The sequence below is a fragment of the Dermacentor albipictus genome, chromosome 7 (genome assembly GCF_038994185.2).
Source record: "Dermacentor albipictus isolate Rhodes 1998 colony chromosome 7, USDA_Dalb.pri_finalv2, whole genome shotgun sequence".
Classification (NCBI taxonomy): Eukaryota; Metazoa; Arthropoda; class Arachnida; order Ixodida; family Ixodidae; genus Dermacentor; species Dermacentor albipictus.
Window position 1 is genome coordinate 82832518 of NC_091827.1, and position 20128 is coordinate 82852645.

The 20128-nt window shown below is 46.6% G+C and overlaps 1 protein-coding gene across 1 annotated transcript in view; it reads right to left on the reverse strand.

Annotated features, from left to right (window-relative positions):
- Positions 1-19493: 19493 nt before the first annotated feature.
- Positions 19494-20128, reverse strand: part of LOC135907509 (beta-1,4-mannosyl-glycoprotein 4-beta-N-acetylglucosaminyltransferase-like) — a 70200-nt gene continuing 69565 nt past the window's right edge. The window contains exon 3 of the mRNA XM_070522000.1: positions 19494-19786. Coding sequence (XP_070378101.1) covers positions 19580-19786 — 207 coding nt within the window. The 3' untranslated portion in view covers positions 19494-19579. The remainder of the gene's footprint in view (positions 19787-20128) is intronic.

Consider the following 20128-nt stretch of genomic DNA (forward strand, 5'->3'; position numbering starts at 1 on the left):
ATTATAGAGTCGTCATTCTCGTTCTTGATCCTTAATGACGTGATGGAACCCACTCTGTGGGATCGGCCATGAATTGGGCGGGGAAAAATCTCTTATCATTTTTTTAAAGAAAATAAGGTGAACTAAAATAAATGTCTTGTAAGTAGAAATCAAGGTATCTACTGTTGTAGAGAGGAGTGATAAAATATTGAAGTGTAACATTGGGTGCATTATGGGGCTTTACGTTCCAAAAGCACGATTTTATTATGAGACACGCCGTAGTGGGGTCCCCTGGTCTATTTTGACCACCTGGGGCTCTTTGAGGTGTACTTAAACCTAAGTAGACAGGTGTTTTTGCATTTCACCCCCACACAAATGCGTCCGCCATGCTCGGCATTTGATCCCGCGACCTCGTGTTTAGCAGCGCGACAACAAAGCCACTACGGCTAAGCAGTGACGGCGTGTTAAGTATTACATTAAAGATTATGCGAGCATAATATATATATATATATATATATATATATATATATATATATATATATATATATATATATATATATATATATATATATATATATATATATATATATATATATATATATTGAAGAATTCTAGTATGCAATTCTCATCTCCCGCAGAAAGATGCAGAAGTATCCATAAACGTTCCAGTGACTGTAACTCAGTACGGTAACCCCGAAAGAACGAATAACTGAAAAGGACAAATGCAAGCCAATCTTTGCTACCCTTCTTCCGTATTATACTGCAATTTTGGTGGACGAAGTGATGGCCATTTGCTTGACCATATACAATATTGCCAACAATGTGTCACACATGATATTGCTTGCAGGCTGACTGTCAGTTCTTGTGTCGCTAGAAAGCGCAAATAACTCACTACCGAACCAATCTCAACAGTTTTTCATTCCACCTCATGTTGAAGAAATTCGCTTTTTTCGCATACATAGACATTGTGGCTTAGGAATTAATGAGATTGCCGACAGCTTGACAAAAGTAGCGCTTTGTTGGCCAGTACGTTATTTATACCTTACCTTGGCCCTGCTGGCGGTGACAATATTGCGACGACAAGCCCTAGGTCAAAAAAAATGAGCCCCTCCTTGCTGCAACTGATTGCGGGCATTTAGCGTTTCCCTGCAATGTACGGTCGTATCCCTCTCACCATTGCGAAGATGTTATTACCCTATTATGAATACCACAATGAAATATCTGCATGGATATGGGTGAGTTCGCGCCATCGATCACTTATGCGTCGTGCGGAGATATAGAATCACTGGACCATTTCCTCCTCTATGGCCCAAAATATTCTTCCGAAAGAAAGGCCAATTTACAGCTACCCCTATCGCGTACGGGCCTTCCTCTCTCGTTGAGTAATGTTGGCTGACTGCGCGGCCGAACCGAAGCAAAGACGAAGAAGAAGAAGAAATGCCTGATGGCCTGCAATCTCGTCTGGACGCTCAACCGTAACAATATTTCATGTTTTGGTGCAAGCACTTTAGGTCGAGCACGAAAAGAAGCGTGTCATATTCTTCAAGAGTATTTCATTACTGCAGGGAGAATGTCATGTTAAACACCTTTTCCTCATTATGAACATTAGATTACCTTTTCTTCTCATAATCTAGCAGTTTCGCAAGAAATTGGCATGATTACGTTTCAAAAAAGGGTAAAAGAAAATAATGAGAAAAGATAATTTATAAGCACCATTATATAAATATGGGTAATACTGACGAATACGTTAATGGAAAACAAGGACCTAATATGTATCCATTGCGAACCATGGCCAATCTCCGCTCGTGGCTACGTGCCATAAGATGTAGGCGACAACAAGACCAAGTCGAAGGGAAGATATTCAGACTAAACCGGGCTGACGACCACGTGACTTGACCAGCTGTTCGTGTTTTCACTTAAATCAGCAAAAAAAAAGATAGAAAGCCGTCAGCACGGTTTTCTATGCTCCACCCAAAAATACACGTAAAGCAGGCAAAGCATATGTAGTATACATCGCTCTGAAAGGCATCACTAATTTGTGAGTACGACTTCTTCCAAAACACACGTAAACATTGCTACCATTCCAGGGAAGCTATAAGCGCATATATCAATGCATGAAAATAGTCCCCTATAATATGCTTTAACGGATTCAGTTTACATTACTGCAATACCTGCTTTTAGTGGAGAGCTACGGATTCGTAAACTTTATGCTTCAATTCTTTTGAAATTAGTAGCATTCCGGAATTTTCGTATACATTTCTAAAGCTTAATATACTAGTGCAATGTCATGTTAAATCTACTGTGCCGCTACATATGACAAACGCGTTCAAGGAGAGTGCCCATAAATGACGGCTCTCGGAAGCTTCGCGTTTTTAACACACGCGAACGCCTGTTTTGGTACAAGGGGCTTGCGTTGGGTATTTACTCTGCTCCAGTCATTTTCCAAAGAAAAACTGAGCTGATACTAGCTGGTCTACCTGGTGTTAAAGATTATTTGATAATATTCTTATCTCTCAAAAAAAGTCACATGCCTGCGTGGCACTCACAGCGCTGTCACAGCGTAAGCTGGAGGAACGGATACATGGGATCTCCATTTTCGGCACCACGCACTACAGGGCTTTCCGGCGAAGTATCTTTGCGTCGTTTTCGCGAGAACGATCCGAACTCTCCGCCCAGCGTTGACGGCGAGCTGCGGCTTGTCCTGCTCTTTGCGCAGCGGTCGGCTGAGCCATCTGTTGCCTGGTTGCAGCCGCGCGCATAGCTCTACTAGAGTGTAGCTCCACGAATAGCCTCTTGAGGTTCGTCGCTTGCGAGGAGGCGCCATAAGCTGTACCGAAATTTAAACATGGGTACCAGACTACGTGGCGCACTTGTCAGGTCCCTTGACCCATGGCACGTTACGTTGCTGTTGATGACGGTGATGATAATGACGGCATCCCCTTCGAAACGGGATGGTGACAAATAGTCACCTAGCCTGCTACATCCAGGGTCAGCTACGTGCAGGATGCACCTGCTACATGTCGGGGCACCTTGTGAAATATAACGGAACTGCAATGCCAAGTTCGTACGCATCGACGCTACGCGGCGTGGAGTCAAATTGCACAATACGATAATGATAACGATGATACCGCTTTAGTGACATTCTCCTTGAATGGGGATGGTGAAAAACCGTCACCTAGCCTGCTTGAATTATTCAGGTATGTCATAGATGTTCGACATCATACGTATTCGACAGGGGAACAGCGCGAAAAGACGAAGGACAAAAAGGAAGGTGAACACACACCACTGACTGACTGTGGCCACGGCCTACTACGATCGCTGTTTGAACGATCGTTTAAGAGAGCACGTCTGTAGCCTTCACTACGGTACGGGCAGCAACTTGGCCTTTCCTTACAGCTAGGTTGGCGTGTACCGTAGTAAGGGGCCTGATTTTATCGCAGTGCACCATCCGCAAACGCTACACTATCGCGTGTGCATGTGAAATCTTTGAGGCTGCTCCTATTGCAGCGAATAGTGCGTCTTGCGTCAGCACTCCGTCGTTGGCCTTCCTGAGGTAGATCTAACATATCTAATTAGTAGTGGTCGCCACGTATCAGTTGACCAGTGGTGCGATCTGGGCACGAGCTGTGGGGCGCGTGAAAAATAAAACACTCCTCGTTTGGTTCTCAAAAGGCGTGCTTGTCGTCTCGCATGCTTCACTCCTCCGTGGCTTACCAGCACGGTCTGACAGGAACGCCACGCGATATGGTGCCAGCAGTGGGATCCGTTTGAAAAACTTCCGTTTTGAGCGGCCGTCAACGGCAAGATGCCCCTTGAAGAAAGCGCCCAATCGACTCAGTGGCTAGGCTTCGCTCTTCAGCTGCCGAGAGAGACAAAACATTTTTAATTAAAAAAAAGTAAGAGTGTGGGAGGGACCTCCAGTCCGGGGTCCCTAGAATGGCCTCAGCAACAGCACGGTCCCGTTGAACAAGAGCCCGGCGGACCTCGGGAGGCCCGTCGTCGAGGGCATGTTCTCACAGCTCTTTCGTGCGAATGGCATGCAAGATAAATGACAGGGGCAGGAATAATTTTTGCGGCGCACTCCTCCGTGACATGGAACGCCGTGGGGGGAGCTGCCACAGCCAGGGCAAGCATCTGCATAGCAGTCAGGGTAAAATTTATGTAGGGAGAGGAGGTTGCGAAATGTGTTTGTTTGGAGTTGGCCGGACGCGAGTTGGCCGGACTCTAACCCCGCAAGTTGGTCCTCGTGGAACTCTCACTTCGAATATTATGCCGCTGCTTATGGACTGCGGAAAGCTTCGCAGGACGTCCATGTACGTGCGCTATTTCACTGGATGGGCCGAGACACTCGTCCGCTTCTGGACACCCTTTCACCCGACACTGTTATCAACCGCTAAGAAAAATAAATAGTATCGTCTGTATGTTGACCTCACTCGATTTAACCAGCTGGTTCTCAGAGAGCGTTTCACTCGGCCTACAGTTGAACAATTCCTTGGTCTTCTCGGCAATACTGTTCTTTCGAAGCTCGATGCGTCTGAAGGCTTTCACCAAGTCAAGTTGTCGGCGAATTCTCGAGAACTAACAACTTTCATCACATGTTTCTGTCGCCATTGTTTCTGCCGACAGCCCTTCGGTATCACATCTGCCCCGGAGTATGTTCAAAAAACAAATGGCACGGATTCTTGAAGGTTAGGACGGCGACGTTAATATGATTGATGATGTTCTTGTGTTTGGACGTACCAAGCAGGAACATCATGCAAGGTTTGACCAAGCGTGGACTCGACATGCATCTGCAGGTATCACTTTAAACCAGGAGAAGTATTGCTTTGGGGTCTCCGAATTCTCATTTCTAGGCGTCATTTTCTCAGCACAAGGCATCAAGCCAGATCCTGGCAAGATTGAAGCAGTCCATGCACGCGCTTACCCAGGATTTTTTTTTCGGGGGGGGGGGGGGGGGCACCCGAGGTGACTTTTTTATGCAAATGAGGGGAATGAGGTACTTTCACTAGTTCAAATGTGAATAGAGCCCACCATTCCCAATAAACAAGGCTAAAGCCGCAAAAGGGAACGGAAATACGGTGTCCCTCATAGATACGCCTGTGAGGTACACCTGTCCTTTACTTGGAAAACGAGTAACCACATCAAATGTACGCGCGCATGGCAGAAGCGTAGGAAGAACACTGCCAAGACGTAAACAAGCGAAAATGAAAAATAAACATTCCTAGTAGCGTTGAATTAGCTCTATAAGAATTATATATATATATATATATATATATATATATATATATATATATATATATATATATATATATATATATATATATATATATATACATATATATATATTTCCGGACCAATCACAGTTCTTTTGGATGCCTCGTTTACTGCTCTACCAATTTTGGTGCCAAAACCAACTTGTGCTGTTCGCGAAGTTGCGTAACGATGCATGGTCACCAGAAGCCTGCAACCGCGTAGTGCACAGGACGCTGTGGTTCTAGACGTACTGCGCCCACCGCGGAAGATTACAAAAACACCCATACTAGCCCCGAAGGGAAGTGGTTACATCAGGCGGCTACACTGGTAACTGTAGGAGCGTCGTTCAAAACACACGGCATCATTCTCCACTTCCGGCCACGTTTTCTCTACTTCCTTTTTATTGAAAAAAGAAAAACGATTGTGATCCATAAATATTTTCACAAACGATAGTTCAGTTTGTTGTTCGCTTTTGCTTCCTGTTTGGCTGTTGCCTTGGCTCTCTCCCTTAGTAGATCACTTAATTTCACAACTCCTTGCGACTCTTTGCAGTACTCAATTTTTAACGAAAAGGACTGTAGAATTAGGGAAAAGCCAGACGAGGTAACGGGTGAGAGTCGTATTGCTGATGGGTTTAATAGTTATTGCTGGTTCTGATGATGGACTCTGTTTCGCATGGTGTTATTTCCTACCTTATCTAACCCACATTAAATAAATCCGCTTATTATTATCATATGATTTGTTAATTACAGTATATAAGTATACATACGAGAGTATATGGTTCCGAGGATCAGCCAGCGTCGCGGCGAACCGAAACTCAAGGAAATAATGAAGCAAAAGGAAACGTTAAATGCAACTGGCGTTTTCTCCGGCCGCCACTCGTTCTACTAGCATACAGACCAGCTGACTACGAACTGAATCCCTCTCCTGGTCCCTGGATCAGTCTAAACAAAGAAGGTTGATTTAACGAAGCAATAGCGATGCGCGTCACCGTTCCAATAGATGGTGACAACTGAACGCATCTCGAGTTAGTCGCACGGGCACCGAATCGATGGGAAAGCTGGCCTTCGCACGCCAGGTGATGCCGATAACTACCGCAACCAGAAGGAGGGAAAAAATTGACCACCAATGCCCTCCTTGAAGACGGAATGGCAGCGAGCGCTGACGACAGTCAAAGCTCTCAAACCAAAAGCAAAGTGCTTCATCTCCGCCGCGGGTCGGTCCGAAAGTAGTGCAATGCCGGGCCGACCCGCGGCCAAGGTGACGCAGGCGCTAAGCACTCCCCATACGTGGGCCGATCTCGAAGATAGTGCAATACTAGGACCACCCGCCGCGGAGGTGAAGCAGGCATTGAGCCCTCCGCTACTCGAGTCCATCCCGATGGTAGTGCAATAGCGGGCCAAAATAACGCCGAAAAATTTACGAAAGGTTAGTCATATACAGCTTTCGCTGTAAAAGGGAGCAAAATGTTGATCGCTAAATAGATGGATTTGCCGGCATTTAAGAATCTGTGTGAGGAGTGGTGGCATGGGCGGGGAGAGGGAGGGTACATCGCTTAATGTCTTAAGGGGGGAGTGTGGTCTTGGGCCCACCGGCCCCCCCCCCCCCTTGGGTACGTGCCTGAGTCCATGCAATGGCACTTCCAACAGACCTTGTATGGGTCAGAGGTCTACTCGGGACAGTAAATCATTTTGCGAGGTTTAGACCACCTGTCTCGCAAACTACTACATCGATAGGCACCCTTCTAAACAAGAATACTAGTTGGACTTTGCAGCAAGAACAGCAAGTATAATTCACGAAAGTCAAGAAACTTCTGACGTCCGACCACTGCTTGGCTAAGTATTACCCATCTAATGCCACAACAGGCTCGGCTGATGCCAGCTATTTTGGACTTGGATCAGTCCTGTTGCAATCAGAACCATGTCGGTAACGCAGGCCAGTAGCCTTTGCCTTAAGGTGAATCACCACCACAGAACAAAGGTATAGCCGAACAGAAAAAGAGTCCGTGGGTACAGCGTGGGCCATCCAGAGGTTTGAGAAGTTCATCACAGGTACCACCTTAACTGTGGAAACTGATCATATTCCTCTTGTGTTATTCTTTGGCAAGATAGAACTTGATGTGCTTCCTCCGAGGATGCAGACTCAGGCTAAAGACAATGCCCTATCAGTTCCAGATGGTGTACCTCCCAGGAAATTTGTTGGCTACGGCTGATGCATTTTCTTGCACCCCTCCCAAGGTACAGCCAGTAGACACTGTGGAGCTTTTTGCTGCAGCAGTCGTAGCTTCCGCCCCAGGTGTGTTGCCTGTGAACATACAGGATATCAGGAAATCCCAGAGCAGTGATGGAGAGTGCAGCGCCCTGATTTCGTTCTGCCAGCACGGCTGGCCAAACGATTCAAAAATGCCTCCTCAGGTATGAAATTATGCATCAGTGAAGGTTAAATTTTCCGTTTGTGATGGCCTTCCTCTCCAGGGCACGCATCTCATTATCCCTTGTTCACTGAGGCCAGCAGTATTGAAGCTTCTACATGAAGCACATCAAGGCATAAGTCGTACAAAGGCTCTCGCCCGTGAATCTGTATGGTAGCCGGGCATAGCGGCTGAGATCGCTTGTCTTGTCGCCAGTTGTCGAAAATGCGCCCTTACGCGAGTGAATCCAGTGGAACCACTCCTCCCTACCAACCTCTCTGGCCGTTCCTGGAAACATCTGAGCCTGTACTTGGTTCACCTCAACGGCGAAACCTTCTTAATGTCAGTAGACTACTATTCTCGTTTCCCGGAGGCGGTGACACTGAAGAGCACAACAGCTAAAGTGGTCATTCATGTGTTGAAAAGTCTGTTTGCACGACACGGAATACCCCAACGACTAAGGTCGTACAATGGCCCACACTTGTTCTAACGCGAATTCATCGCATTTGCTGCCTCCCATGGCTTCGACCACACCACCAGTAGCCCACATTATCCACAGTCTAACGGAGGGCTGGAAAGAATGATCCGCACTGTAAAAGACCTCCGACGGAAGGCGAACAATCCTCACATGGCCTTTCTCAGCTATAGGGACACATCTGGGGTGAGTGGCTTTAGCCCTGCTGAACTTCTCATGGAAGGCGACTGAGAACTCGAGTTCCAAAGACAGACGCGCAGCTTCGTCCACACTGGCCGGTAAGAGAGGAAGTAGCAGTGAGAGATCAACTTCACAAGAAAAAGGCTGCTCAGGACTTCGACCGACGTCATCGGGCCAGAGATCTGCTGTCACTGCAAGCATGCGAAGAGGTCTGTATTCGGTCACATAGGGTCTTGCCACAGTCTTGAGCCGTGCTCAGCGTCCAAGGTGATTTGTAGTCGAAACAGAGCATGGAACAGTTCTGCAGTGAAATCGCAGACACCTAGTTTCATTCGTGCTAGTGTCAACAGGGACCCCATTGCTTCAACATCACCACCCAATACAAGTGGCAGCAACACCTGAGCGACCTCTCCGACGGCCTCGTCCGCTCCTTCACATGATGCTGGCGATAGTGTTTTGTGCACCCATAGCGTCCGTCGTGTAGTTCCACCCGACTGCTTGAACTTGTGACTTAAGGGTGGAGATGTAGTGGTGGTCACATATCAGCGGACGAATGGTGCGTTATGGGCACGAGCTATGGGGTGCGTGAAAAATACAAGACGGCGTTTGGTTTTCAAAGGGTATGCTTGTCGTCTCGCATGCGCCGCTCCTTTGTGGCCTGCCAGTACGGCCTTACAGGAATGCCACGTGATATTAACAACCGCAGTAACTATGGGGAAGCGTAATCGATGTCTCAATCTTAGTGGACATGCGCAGGGATGCACCTTTGTTTTCTCTAGGTATATATCTATGTTCGTTTCTTAGTGAAGGATTCAGTCGTCAGTCAGGAATGTCGTGTGTTCACCTTCTATTCTGTCCTTCCCCTGTCCCGTTTGTTTCTCTGTTTCTCTTGTTTCTTTTGTTTCTCTGTCCCTTTTGTTTCTCTGTTTGTTTTTCTTTTGTTTCACTTAGATCCGGCATGCTGCCGGATCAAAGTGTCGGCTCTGTTGCTTTAGTGCACTGATTAGTGCGGATGCGGTGCTGGCATTCGGCACCACTGACAGCACATGTCGATGTCAAGGCTTTACCTTGGCAGTGCGACGTATCTAAGCTAATGGCACTTTTCTAGAAGGACTGTTACACTTGCTTCAACTGCGACGCAAACGGATATCCGAAATTACACGTCCAGCGAGATCTTTGAGAAACGCGAGGTAAGATGAACCCTCTTCAGTGATCTCGTCAATCGTAGTCGGGCTGTGCATTACGTTAGTGAAGGACATTTTACGTGGAATTCAAGTGTCGTCCCGTTCGATTGCGAGAGATTGGCAGGCATGCTGCACAACTCAGCGAAAAATTTAGTACATAGAGTGCACTGTAATTATTTACATGTCTTTTTTATTTACTTTCTGGGTGCTTTCAGAAGAGAAAAATTTATTTGGGGTATTTTAGGCGCGCGAATCACGATCGCGCCACACGCTCAATATATGCTAATAACTGTAGTCTTGTCCTTGGCATCGCAAATAATGTCTAAATTAAATAAGATGCTTTGTCGTATATCCGAAACCCGTTCATGTCATTTTTCTTCAGGCTTTGTCGCTTGTCATCTTTGAGTGATGTACTTTTTATTAGAAACAATGTTGGTCTCAAAATTTTGAATGTATTCCTAAAGCTTCTTATTACAGTGTAGCCAGCGTTTACGATGGAAAAGAAATATCCTAATTCAGTTGTGAACGTGTGATTTTACATTAACGAATAGTTCAATACGCGCTCGGAGATGCTCCATCACATATTTATTTTCCGGTTTGCACATTTGCGCATTTGGCGATAAAAAGGCACCGCGGGAAAGCTTAAAGGGCCCCTCACCAGGTCTGGCCATCTTGAGCTGATAACCGTGGAGCACACAATGCGCGCTAATGATCGTGTTTGCAAAGAATTACATCGCTACGCGCCGCGGGAAGGTTACAAATTTTAATTCAAACACCGTTTTTTTTCTTTTTCTCGCAGCGACTGCGCTCCAAGCCGGAGGCTGACGTAGTCGCTTCCCTACGCCTAGGTAGTCGGTTCCGCAGTGTGACGTCGCTCGTGGTCACACGTGACTTCGAGAATCATTCAAGGCAACATCTGTTATTTATGTCATCTGTCGCTAGAATTGACGAATTTAGGTTGAGAGAAACAACAAAACACACAAACGGAATTTCTGCGTGTTTTTTTTTTGTTTTACTTCGCACCGAAGCAAGAGAGATGTACTTCCACTTCGTCTGCTCGTTCATCTGGTCGCGGAGTCACGTGCGCAGGTACCCAACCTATGCCATTTTCTACCGTGTTTCAGCGCGTGATCACGCTCTGCGATCCGCTTGTTCTGCCTCAGTATTCGTGTAGCACTAAATTATACCGCTAGTCATGTGTCAATGTGTACAGCGTGCAAAACCGTGCGCTGGGCGAAACGTGACATCAGAACAGCTCGCGCGCAACGCCGTCAGCGGAAGTGCACAGCGGCCCAAAAAAAGTTTGCAGAAAAAAAAATGAAGGTGGGACCCGTGGCTTATGCGTCACGTTTTCTATGAGGTCTGGTATGGGAGAACGCAGAAAGAAATTTGCTTTGGGGCCTCGTGAGGGGCCCTTCAAGCACAGGGATGAGCACTTGGAGGTGCAGTAATGCGTGCGGTACACACTAGCAACACCAAGGCCCTAGGTGGCTGTCTCTATGTGTATTAGTGCTGTAGCTGTATAACATTAAACTCCGTTAATTGACACACGTAAAAACTTTCAATTGCTGTCTGCCCAGTGCAAGTGAGTGCGTTCCTACCTACCTCTAAAACACTTCCGCATGCGGACAAGTCGCACAGCATTGTGTGGCATGTCGCAGTGGCGGACGACAAAGTCCATTGCGCATAACCGGTATACGAACAGTTATAATTTCTTTTTTGTTTCTGCGAAGCGCACCTGAACTGCAACCAAATCAGTGCTGATTCAGCCCGAGCCCGAGCCGAAGCGAACATGCATTTTTTTTTATTCGGCACCCTGGACGTTCTTGGAATTTTGAACGTTGTAAAAAAGCAGAAAGAAATTATTTCCAGTTGCAACGGGAGGACCCTTGTTATTGTAGTGAAGAAATTATGGTATCTCCCCGCACACTGAAGCACCTGCCAGCCAATGGCGTCCAACCACAGCCAGGGTAAAACAAAACGTTCTGCATGGGTGGCCACAAAGCACGAAAAAATCTTCACCCCTGCCTTGTTTCTTTCTTTTATTTTTTGTGGGACGTTTGCAGGTATCCTTGGCACATACTCTGGTCTACTAGTGCAATCGTGTTGTCATTCCTGTCGCAGCGCTGAAGCGGTTGTTACATTTATCGCACGAAACTCGTGAGGAGCCGACTGCAAGGGAAACAGCAAAGCGGTCGTTATTTAGGCGGCTGGCTATAGACCACAACATACCGGCAACATCAGCTCACGGCAGAAACCGCATTGACAATTTGCGCGTGCTGCCAGCCGCGCCACCATTAAGGTGGCCGCAAATGTAGCCGAGACGGTCGCGCAGTCGCGTCGGCTTCGCTGAGCCGACAGAGCATAAAATGGGGCTTCTGGCGCCAATTTCTCCAATTCTGTGTAACTCGACGAACGTCGCTTTGTGCACGTCATGCTCCAATTTTGTTCGCCTGATCATTTTTTCCAAACTCGGCTACTTCTCTTGCCGACTTATTCTTTTCTTTTCTTGCCTTCCGTTCTGCTTGTCTTTTCGAGCGTATACCCATCCTGGTGGAATCGACAAGAATTGACAGATACGTAGTAGCACAGGTTGTCTGCTTGACAAGAGAGCGTTAGCCAGAACCCTAAAAATAGGAAGAGGGTAGGGAGGAAGGAAGAGATGAAGAAAGCTTGGCTTTTAAATGTGATCAACGTACCGGCACACATCGTTCGCTGTATCAGAATGCGCAAAGCACCGAAACAAGGTTCTGTCACAACCCACCGTGTTCAGGTCACATAAAAGAAACGCCACATAAAAATCAAGTTGTTCACCGTCTTTTTGGAATGCATGCATCCTCTCCATGCGTCGTCGTTCAGGGGATTATCTTTCATAATACAAATGTCGTTAGCTTCTGGTGAAGCAGCTTGGCACAACTACTTCAATAGAAGCACAATCACCCTTTGAGGCATCTTCGAAAGAAACCGTGTCGTGAAGCATCCTTTTTCCACTTGACATAGAACTCCACCATGCGGTCATAAATAGTACTATTACTTCAGGTCACTAAAAAATTCCTAGGGTTCTAGGCTCGCCCCTTTATGTTTGAAAAGGCTCTGGTGCTTCCAATTAGAAACCCACAGCGGAAGCAGACGGAGCATGGGAGTCGGTTGCACCCCGAAACCACACCCATCACGTGCGGCGGTTGTGCATTCGGCAGCCACTTGGGACAAGTTGTTTTTCATTTGCCTTCATTTTATCATTTCCCCTCCTCAATTAGCAACACCGCAAACAATTTCTTGTATACATTTCTTGACTTCAGCACCTGTTCCCTTTATATGGTTGAAACTAAAAAGATCCCCCCCATCAGTTTGCATTCTCATTTGTTGCACAGCGAGGGTCTCGTCTCCGGCAGGTTTCATGTCTTCAGGTAGGATACGAACGTTTATTGGCCAGATGCCGGCTCCTAAAGAGGCCGCCGATAAAAAGCATGTTGAACATCCACTATTATGGCCATGAGTGGCGCTATATGACACCTCCCGGGTTAGACCTTGTACCCATCCATTAAATACCCAAGAATGCAGACGTGAGAACAGCAGACGCCGTTCATTCTTTCCCTGTGACTCTAATAACAGCTATACCAGTTGTGTTGTTGGTGCCCGAGAAATTGGCGTCTTTATTAAATGTCATAGTTGCTATTCCGCAGGCAGGAGACAAAATAAGCGCCATGTGTGTAAGGCACAGGTGCGATGTCTCATAATCACCAGTTGTGTTGTTGGCGCCCGAGAAATTGGCATCTTTATTAAATGTCATAGTTGCTATTCCGCAGGCAGGAGACAAAATAAGCGCCATGTGTGCAAGGCACAGGTGCGATGTCTCATAATCACGTGGTAATCATTGCGCAGCTCATACAGGGCGCCCTATCGATGAACGTTTGCAGAACAAGGCACACTTAGGAATAGGCAGTATCGAATAGGGCAAAAGACAATACAAGGATGTACGAGATTAGCGACGCATTGCATGCAATGTGCCTTTCTGCCTCGTATTGCAGAAAGGAAAGCTTTATATAGGCACCACAATCGGCTGATACGGGAAATTTTCCAGGGGCTATTAGTAACTCGGTCACCATTGAGCTGCTTCAGCGTTTCATCTGTCGATCTTACGGGGAAGTAGTTGCGGTTTCTCGAAAAAAAATAATAGTCGCGTGCATTTGTGTCTGAAGTGATAAACCTTTATTTTCATTTTTTTTATTTTCTTGTTGTCCCTTTATCGATACGAGTCCGCCGAAGAATACAGCAGTACAAACGAGGAAGATTAAGGAAGAAGACAGGACGAGCACTCACTGCTAATAATCAATTTTATTGTGCGTGCACAAATATTGATCCGTGTACTTATTTACCTTTCTAGGGTTACTGCTTTTTCACTGGCTAACAAAGATTATGTGCTATCGCTCAGAGCAGGATACGCCTGCATGTATCTGGCGTTTCTTGAATGTTTCTTGGTTGTTCTACGCGTTGTCTGTTGTCACTGAAGCTTGTGTAATCTGATTGTACGCGCGACACGAATTCTGTGGTACTTTCTCGAAGACATGCGGGCGCCAGCGATTATTTTGGAAGGGTCGATGATTCATGTATAAAAGCCGACACGCTTGCCCCACAGATGAGATTCTCCACGAACGCGGACTGTGTTCGCCGTTATCTTCGTGCTTTGAGTGTAGCCTGTTTTTCTGCACACAGGTTCGCCCAATAAAAATTTGGTTTCGCCATTCACACTTTTGCTAGTGTGTTCTTGACCATCTCTGCCACGTGACAATATATACCAACCAATTGCTTTCAAGCCCTTTTGAACTGTATGAGTATTTCTCATTGTTTTTTTGCTGCTGTATTTTTTTTCACATATAAATGTGGTACTGCGTCAGAAAAAAAGTAGAAAATCTGCTGGAATTGAACACTGTGTGCGTCTCGCTTTCGTTAAAGTTATGTTTTTCAACGCCTGATATACCGTACCACCAAGGCCAAGCCTTTGCGCCTACATTGCCTTGCTCTTCATCAATGTAAAAAAAAGGTCGTTTGTTCAGTATACACATCCAATGTGCAACGCGAAGGAGTGTGTTCCCCAAATGAACAGCGCATGCAGTCACTTTGCAAGAAGCAGAATTTTTTCGACTCGTGTGTGTGAAATAAATGCGACTGATTTCAATTGCATCAATGCGTGTAACTCTTTAGTGGCTCACGAGTGTCCAGGCGCAGTCCGGGGTGGACGCAGGCGAGTGGTGATCACCGGCGAGGGGAGCAAGGAGAGGAGGCGCCGTGACAGTAGCGCTGTGCGAGTGGGCGCGTGGGAGAGCGCGGACATGCGCGTGGGAGTGCGCACACATCGACGACAAACGTTGCAGCCACATGGCTGTGATTGCATCCGATGCTCGCGGCCACGGCGGCGTATGTTCACAGAGCAGTTCACAAAACAGCAGCAGAGGAAGTCATAGATAGTTTTTCGCCTATTGAAGTTAAGCTCAGCAAAGTGCTCATAGATTTCTGCCTTTTAGTGTGTTTTCCAGTATATTCACAGCGCAGAAGGTAAAGGTAGGGTGCGTGGATATCCTCGTCGCACGCCGATTCGTACAGGGTGTCACCAACCGCGTGTTCTGCTACGGTTGTCGCCATGTTCAGTCTCACTCCGCAGTTCCGTGCGCCCAGCGCGGTGACGCGAGACGGTCTTTCTTTATACCAAACTGAAACGTTACCAGAACAAATATTGCGTTACCTATTTCAATTCAGCTAATTTGCTTATCATTTTTCTCTTTTCCTTTTCTTCTTTTTCCAGATTGGACGCAGCTCAAACGACTTTGTCTCTTGCTGCTTCATTAAAAATCACCTTTTTTTACAGTTACAAACTGAAACTACCGACCACATGTTACTGCTATTCCTGCACGGAATTTTTGAAGAAATAAATACTAAATGGTAAAAAAAAATTTTACGGGTTACATTTATATGACCCAACGCATTTCAAAACTTCCAGACAGCTCTGTCGCAGTGCATGATGCAGTGGGGAGAGCAGCCGCCGCCCCTAGTCACCCATTTCACAAGTAGTATAAATAGTAATCATGGGTTATAATTGCACTGAATGAAACAAACATTACCACAGGCTGAATCCAGCGGATGATTTGCTCCCATGCCCCTCAATCGCTCGTGCTTTCACTTCACGAAGATGTATCCGCAACCTAAGTTCAGCATAGCTTGAATTCATAAGGTATTCAACCAAGTCCTTGTGCTGCCGGCATAGCTGCACACTTGGTTTCAGAGTGCTAGTGGAATAACTAGTCACAGTCTGCATCGGCGACCTTATGTTGAAGACCGTGTCAGTTCAAGCGACAATGTCATTGAAGTGCTCTTCACGTGATTTCAGCACCTTTATTATGTCACTGCTTGGGTAATGAAGGTTGGTGCCTTTGCGAACGTATTCTTTCAGCGCGGATGGACAGGCTTTGCTCCCTGGTTGCTTCCGCCCAAAACTGAAGTTCTGCATGGCACAATGATTTATGCTTTTGAGGATTCATTTTTAGAAGGAAGTCTGTAAAAGAACAAGGAAGCCTCTTAATGAAAGCACTGTTGGCACAGCATTTGGCGCCAGCGTTTTTCAGCCGTCACCACGGTTTCGCTCAAAGCTAGATGCTTCCAAGTCAGCCTGCAGGTTTTCAAAAGAGCGCACCATGTTCACTTGTGATTAATAAAACGACCACAAGGTTATGTCGTATGTGGCATCAATAACTGACGTCCTTGCGTGCGTTTGAGCGCGAAGTAATTGTCATACATTATTACTAAGCGAAATATCTGCATCGCATTCAAAACAGTGCTTGGTGGTCTCGGACTGCGAGCTTAGACTTTATTTCACTGAACAGGATGTTCGTGCGCCTACGTGGTTGCACCCTACCTACTGAGTAAGGCTGATTGCGGCTGCAGCTCAGTTTGCCAAAAATTACCTTTGATTTCATATTTTACCCGTAATTGCCTAACCTGTTATTGTTATTAGGTCTAATCGTTGGAAAAAGTAAGTTGACAGGCGCAAGAGTAAACGGAACACGCGCATAAACTAGCGTGTGTACATAGATGCATAAACGCATACCCGAACATATATGAGGACCCAGGTTTCGCGTCAAACCTGGAAATTGTATGCACTCTGTCAGCGAAAAAATAATTATATGGGGCCGATGTTACGAGTGTGGGTTGGAATGCTTGAGTTGTGAGAAACTGCGTCAGTTTCAGTAATTGGGAACTTGCTCAGACCAATTGCACGGCTTCATAGAACCATGCGCGAGTACGACTAGGTTTGCATGATAGAAATCTCCCAGGAACAGAGTGCATACCTTCGGTAATATACTGACAAAGTTAGAATTCTGCAGGGCAAGTAAGAAAGCCGCAAACTATCACCTTTGATTACAACACTTGATGCGTAAAAGAACTAAAGCGTGTATTGGTTTCATAACATTGAAGGAATAAAATGTATTTCGAAATGAAAAGGGGCCGAACTGCAAGTGTCTACCCAACCTAACAGCATCTCTGAAAATTGCATTTGGTCCAGCAAGGCTGCGCCATTGCAACAATTTTTCGGAATGGCGCACTGCAAAACACGTTGCCTAACAAATGTAAACTTTACAAGTGCTGTTTTCCTGAATTTCGGCTCGGGATTGCAAACCAGTTAAAATAGCAGAACGTGCTGTATTGGTACTGCACGCACACGAAGCGTTCGTAGGCTGCCTCGTGTTTCTTGACCGTCCACAGAAACCTTCTTTTTTTCAGTCTCTCGGAAATGCAAACAATCGCCAGCCATTTCTCGAGTTGTTAAAGCACTGCGGAACGCGGCACACAGTCATTTTGCAAAGTCACAACATGGCGACAAGGCGTGCTATCGCTGCTAATCACGCACGTGTGCGGCGGCCATCGGGATGGGAGGTGCAAGTTGGCGAAGCTTGCCGAAAACACTGGTTTCGAAGTGGTTTTATCGGCATCAAACCTTTTAAGCAATTTCGCGAGAGTGCGGGGAGCGGGCAAGGAGATGCGCATTGAGGTAGCCTAGGTAAAAGCGTTAGGAGCGTGCCGTAAACATATGCGTAAGTCTCGCTAATATATGCAGCATTTATTAAAATTTTCTTTATACTACGTGCTATAGCCTGATAAAGACCTAACTGCAATCATAGTAAATATCAAATGCAACCTTTAAAAACTGGCTGTCATTAGCTGCCGTGCCATCAGGCCTCCGTTAACACCGGTACAAGGCCACTTAGTGAAAGAAGTGATAGAAAGCAAGAATCCTTACATATATGACCAGCCATCGCATTGCATCTCAATGGCAACCTTATTCCAAGGAGAGATAGGCTCCGTTTACTAAGCCTGCACATGCAACACAAGGGAAAAGCCACACATACCCTGCACAAGCTCCGCCAAAAAAATATCACTCAAGTAACGCAAGTGATAAAGCGCATTGCGAACCGCCGACCATGACTCCAAGAAAAAATGTACTCGGAATCATACAAACCCTCATAATTAGCAGAATAACTTACCAGCTCTCCTATCATAACCTGACTCAGACCGAAACGAACCAGATGGACACCCTGCTCCGTACGGCACTAAAGGCAGCCCTGGGACTACCCCAACATACGCCCACGCAGCTTCTACGGCGACTCGCGGGACACAATACCACCTGCGAACTAGTCGAAGGTCATCTTAACAGCCAAATGCAACGTTTCCAACCAACAATGCAGGGTGCCTCATTCTATCCCGGCTAAGATACCAAGCCCCAAGAAAACCACAAAAGGAAGACCGCACACTTATTGTGCTTAGCATTCGCAACAAAGTTCACGTGGCCCCAATTTCTCAAAATATGCACCCTGACCGTCATAAGGGCTAACGAAAGGCAAGGGCACAAGCCCTTACTGGACTCTTTGGCGATGACGCATCGGACACGCCGTCTGTATACACCGACGTGACCCGGTACGCATAGAGACGTGCCCTAAGTCTAGTTGTACTAGCTAGTAGAGACATTCTGAGGGCTTTGGCCACGCTCAGCAGTGTGGAAGAGGCTGCTGCAGCCCTAGCCAGCGTATACGCTTCAACCATACCGGCACCGGATGGACCCATCACAGTGGTCACTGCTTCACAGACCACCTGCAGGACTTTGGCACAAGCGATGGTGACGCCTACACACACCGTATCCTAACATCATTACGCCCCACAGCGTTACACATCGTGCGTATCGTCTGGAAACCTGGACACGCCTCTATCCATGGTAATGAATGCGCTAATGCGGTAGCCCGAGAGCTCGCTAACCGGGCGACATTAGAACAGCTGTCCGACCCTGACGACCTACCGACAGAACCACTGAACTACACTGAAGCTCTACAACATTACTGGGATAGCAACATACACTTCCTCCTACCACATAATTCCCTTAAACTAGAAGTTGCCGTTGCGTTGCTACACCTTCAAACTAATTCATTTCCCTGCCGCTTTTATCTTCACCCCTTCCACTCCACACAATTTCCGTCATACTGTCCCTACTGTAGAGCAAAGCCCACAGTATATCATTGCACCTGGAAGTGCGCGAACCCCCCGGATTGCTCCCCCATTCCTTCACCTTCCTCCTGGGAGACTGCGCAGTCCAGCTTACACCTGTAAGAACAGCCAGGGCTAATCCAGTGTGCACACGGAGTGGTGCGAGCCAATGGGGCCCTGAACGAAGGGCTCCACCATACGAGGAAGTCTCCGGCCTCATTAGAAATGGATGTTTCTCTCTCTCTCTCTCTCTCTCTTTGTACTTACGTTTGCGGCCCCACATCTTTGGCGTAGTCCTCGCTTTATGTTTGCTCCATACGGTCTAGTGTTCCTTGCGATTTTACAGAGCGAGTGTGGCATTGTTGTGACTCGAACAGAGAGCAGCTTACGTTGTGGATTTCATCCGTACCGTGCAGCCCATTTTCTAGAACGTTTGTTAACTTCTGGTTATGAATTTTACTACTCGACTACGACAGATTACGAGATTGATGTTTTATTCAGTGATTTCATACGATAAGCTTTCTTTTATTTGAGAAGAGGACACTATGTACATAATATATTGGCCCTGTGATTCTATGGTCGCATCAGCCACCTAAATCGTTCGGCATTTTCCCTGACGTATCCTGGAGCCGCATCGTACGCGTCACAGCGTTCGAGTGGCCCGCTATCGTCGAAGAAATATCCCGTCTTCCTGAGTGAGTTGATGTATCCGATGTCCGTTTTCTCGGCGATGTCACCCCAGCGCACTCCGTCGTCCCTCTGCGCTGCTGCCAGCTTGACCTGCAATAGTGGCATAACAATTGCTTTACTGAAAAGTACCTTTCACCAGCCGCGACAGCTTAAAGAAATGTTTCACTTTAATGGCAATGTCAAACAGGCGCAATACAATGGGACGTTTTTTCCCATAAGTTCAAAACAGGCACACGACAGAGACTCCGGGTTGTATGCTGTTGGTAGGTGACACTAACTCTCTCGCTGTCAATCCCGAGATAACTCTGGCAACCACCCTTGCACAAACCCTTTCGAGATTCTCCTTTTATGTTTGCAGCACACCGTACGCCTCTCTAGAAGCAATTCTTCAAAAAAATGAAAACAAAACGAGTATCGATTAGCCCACTATGA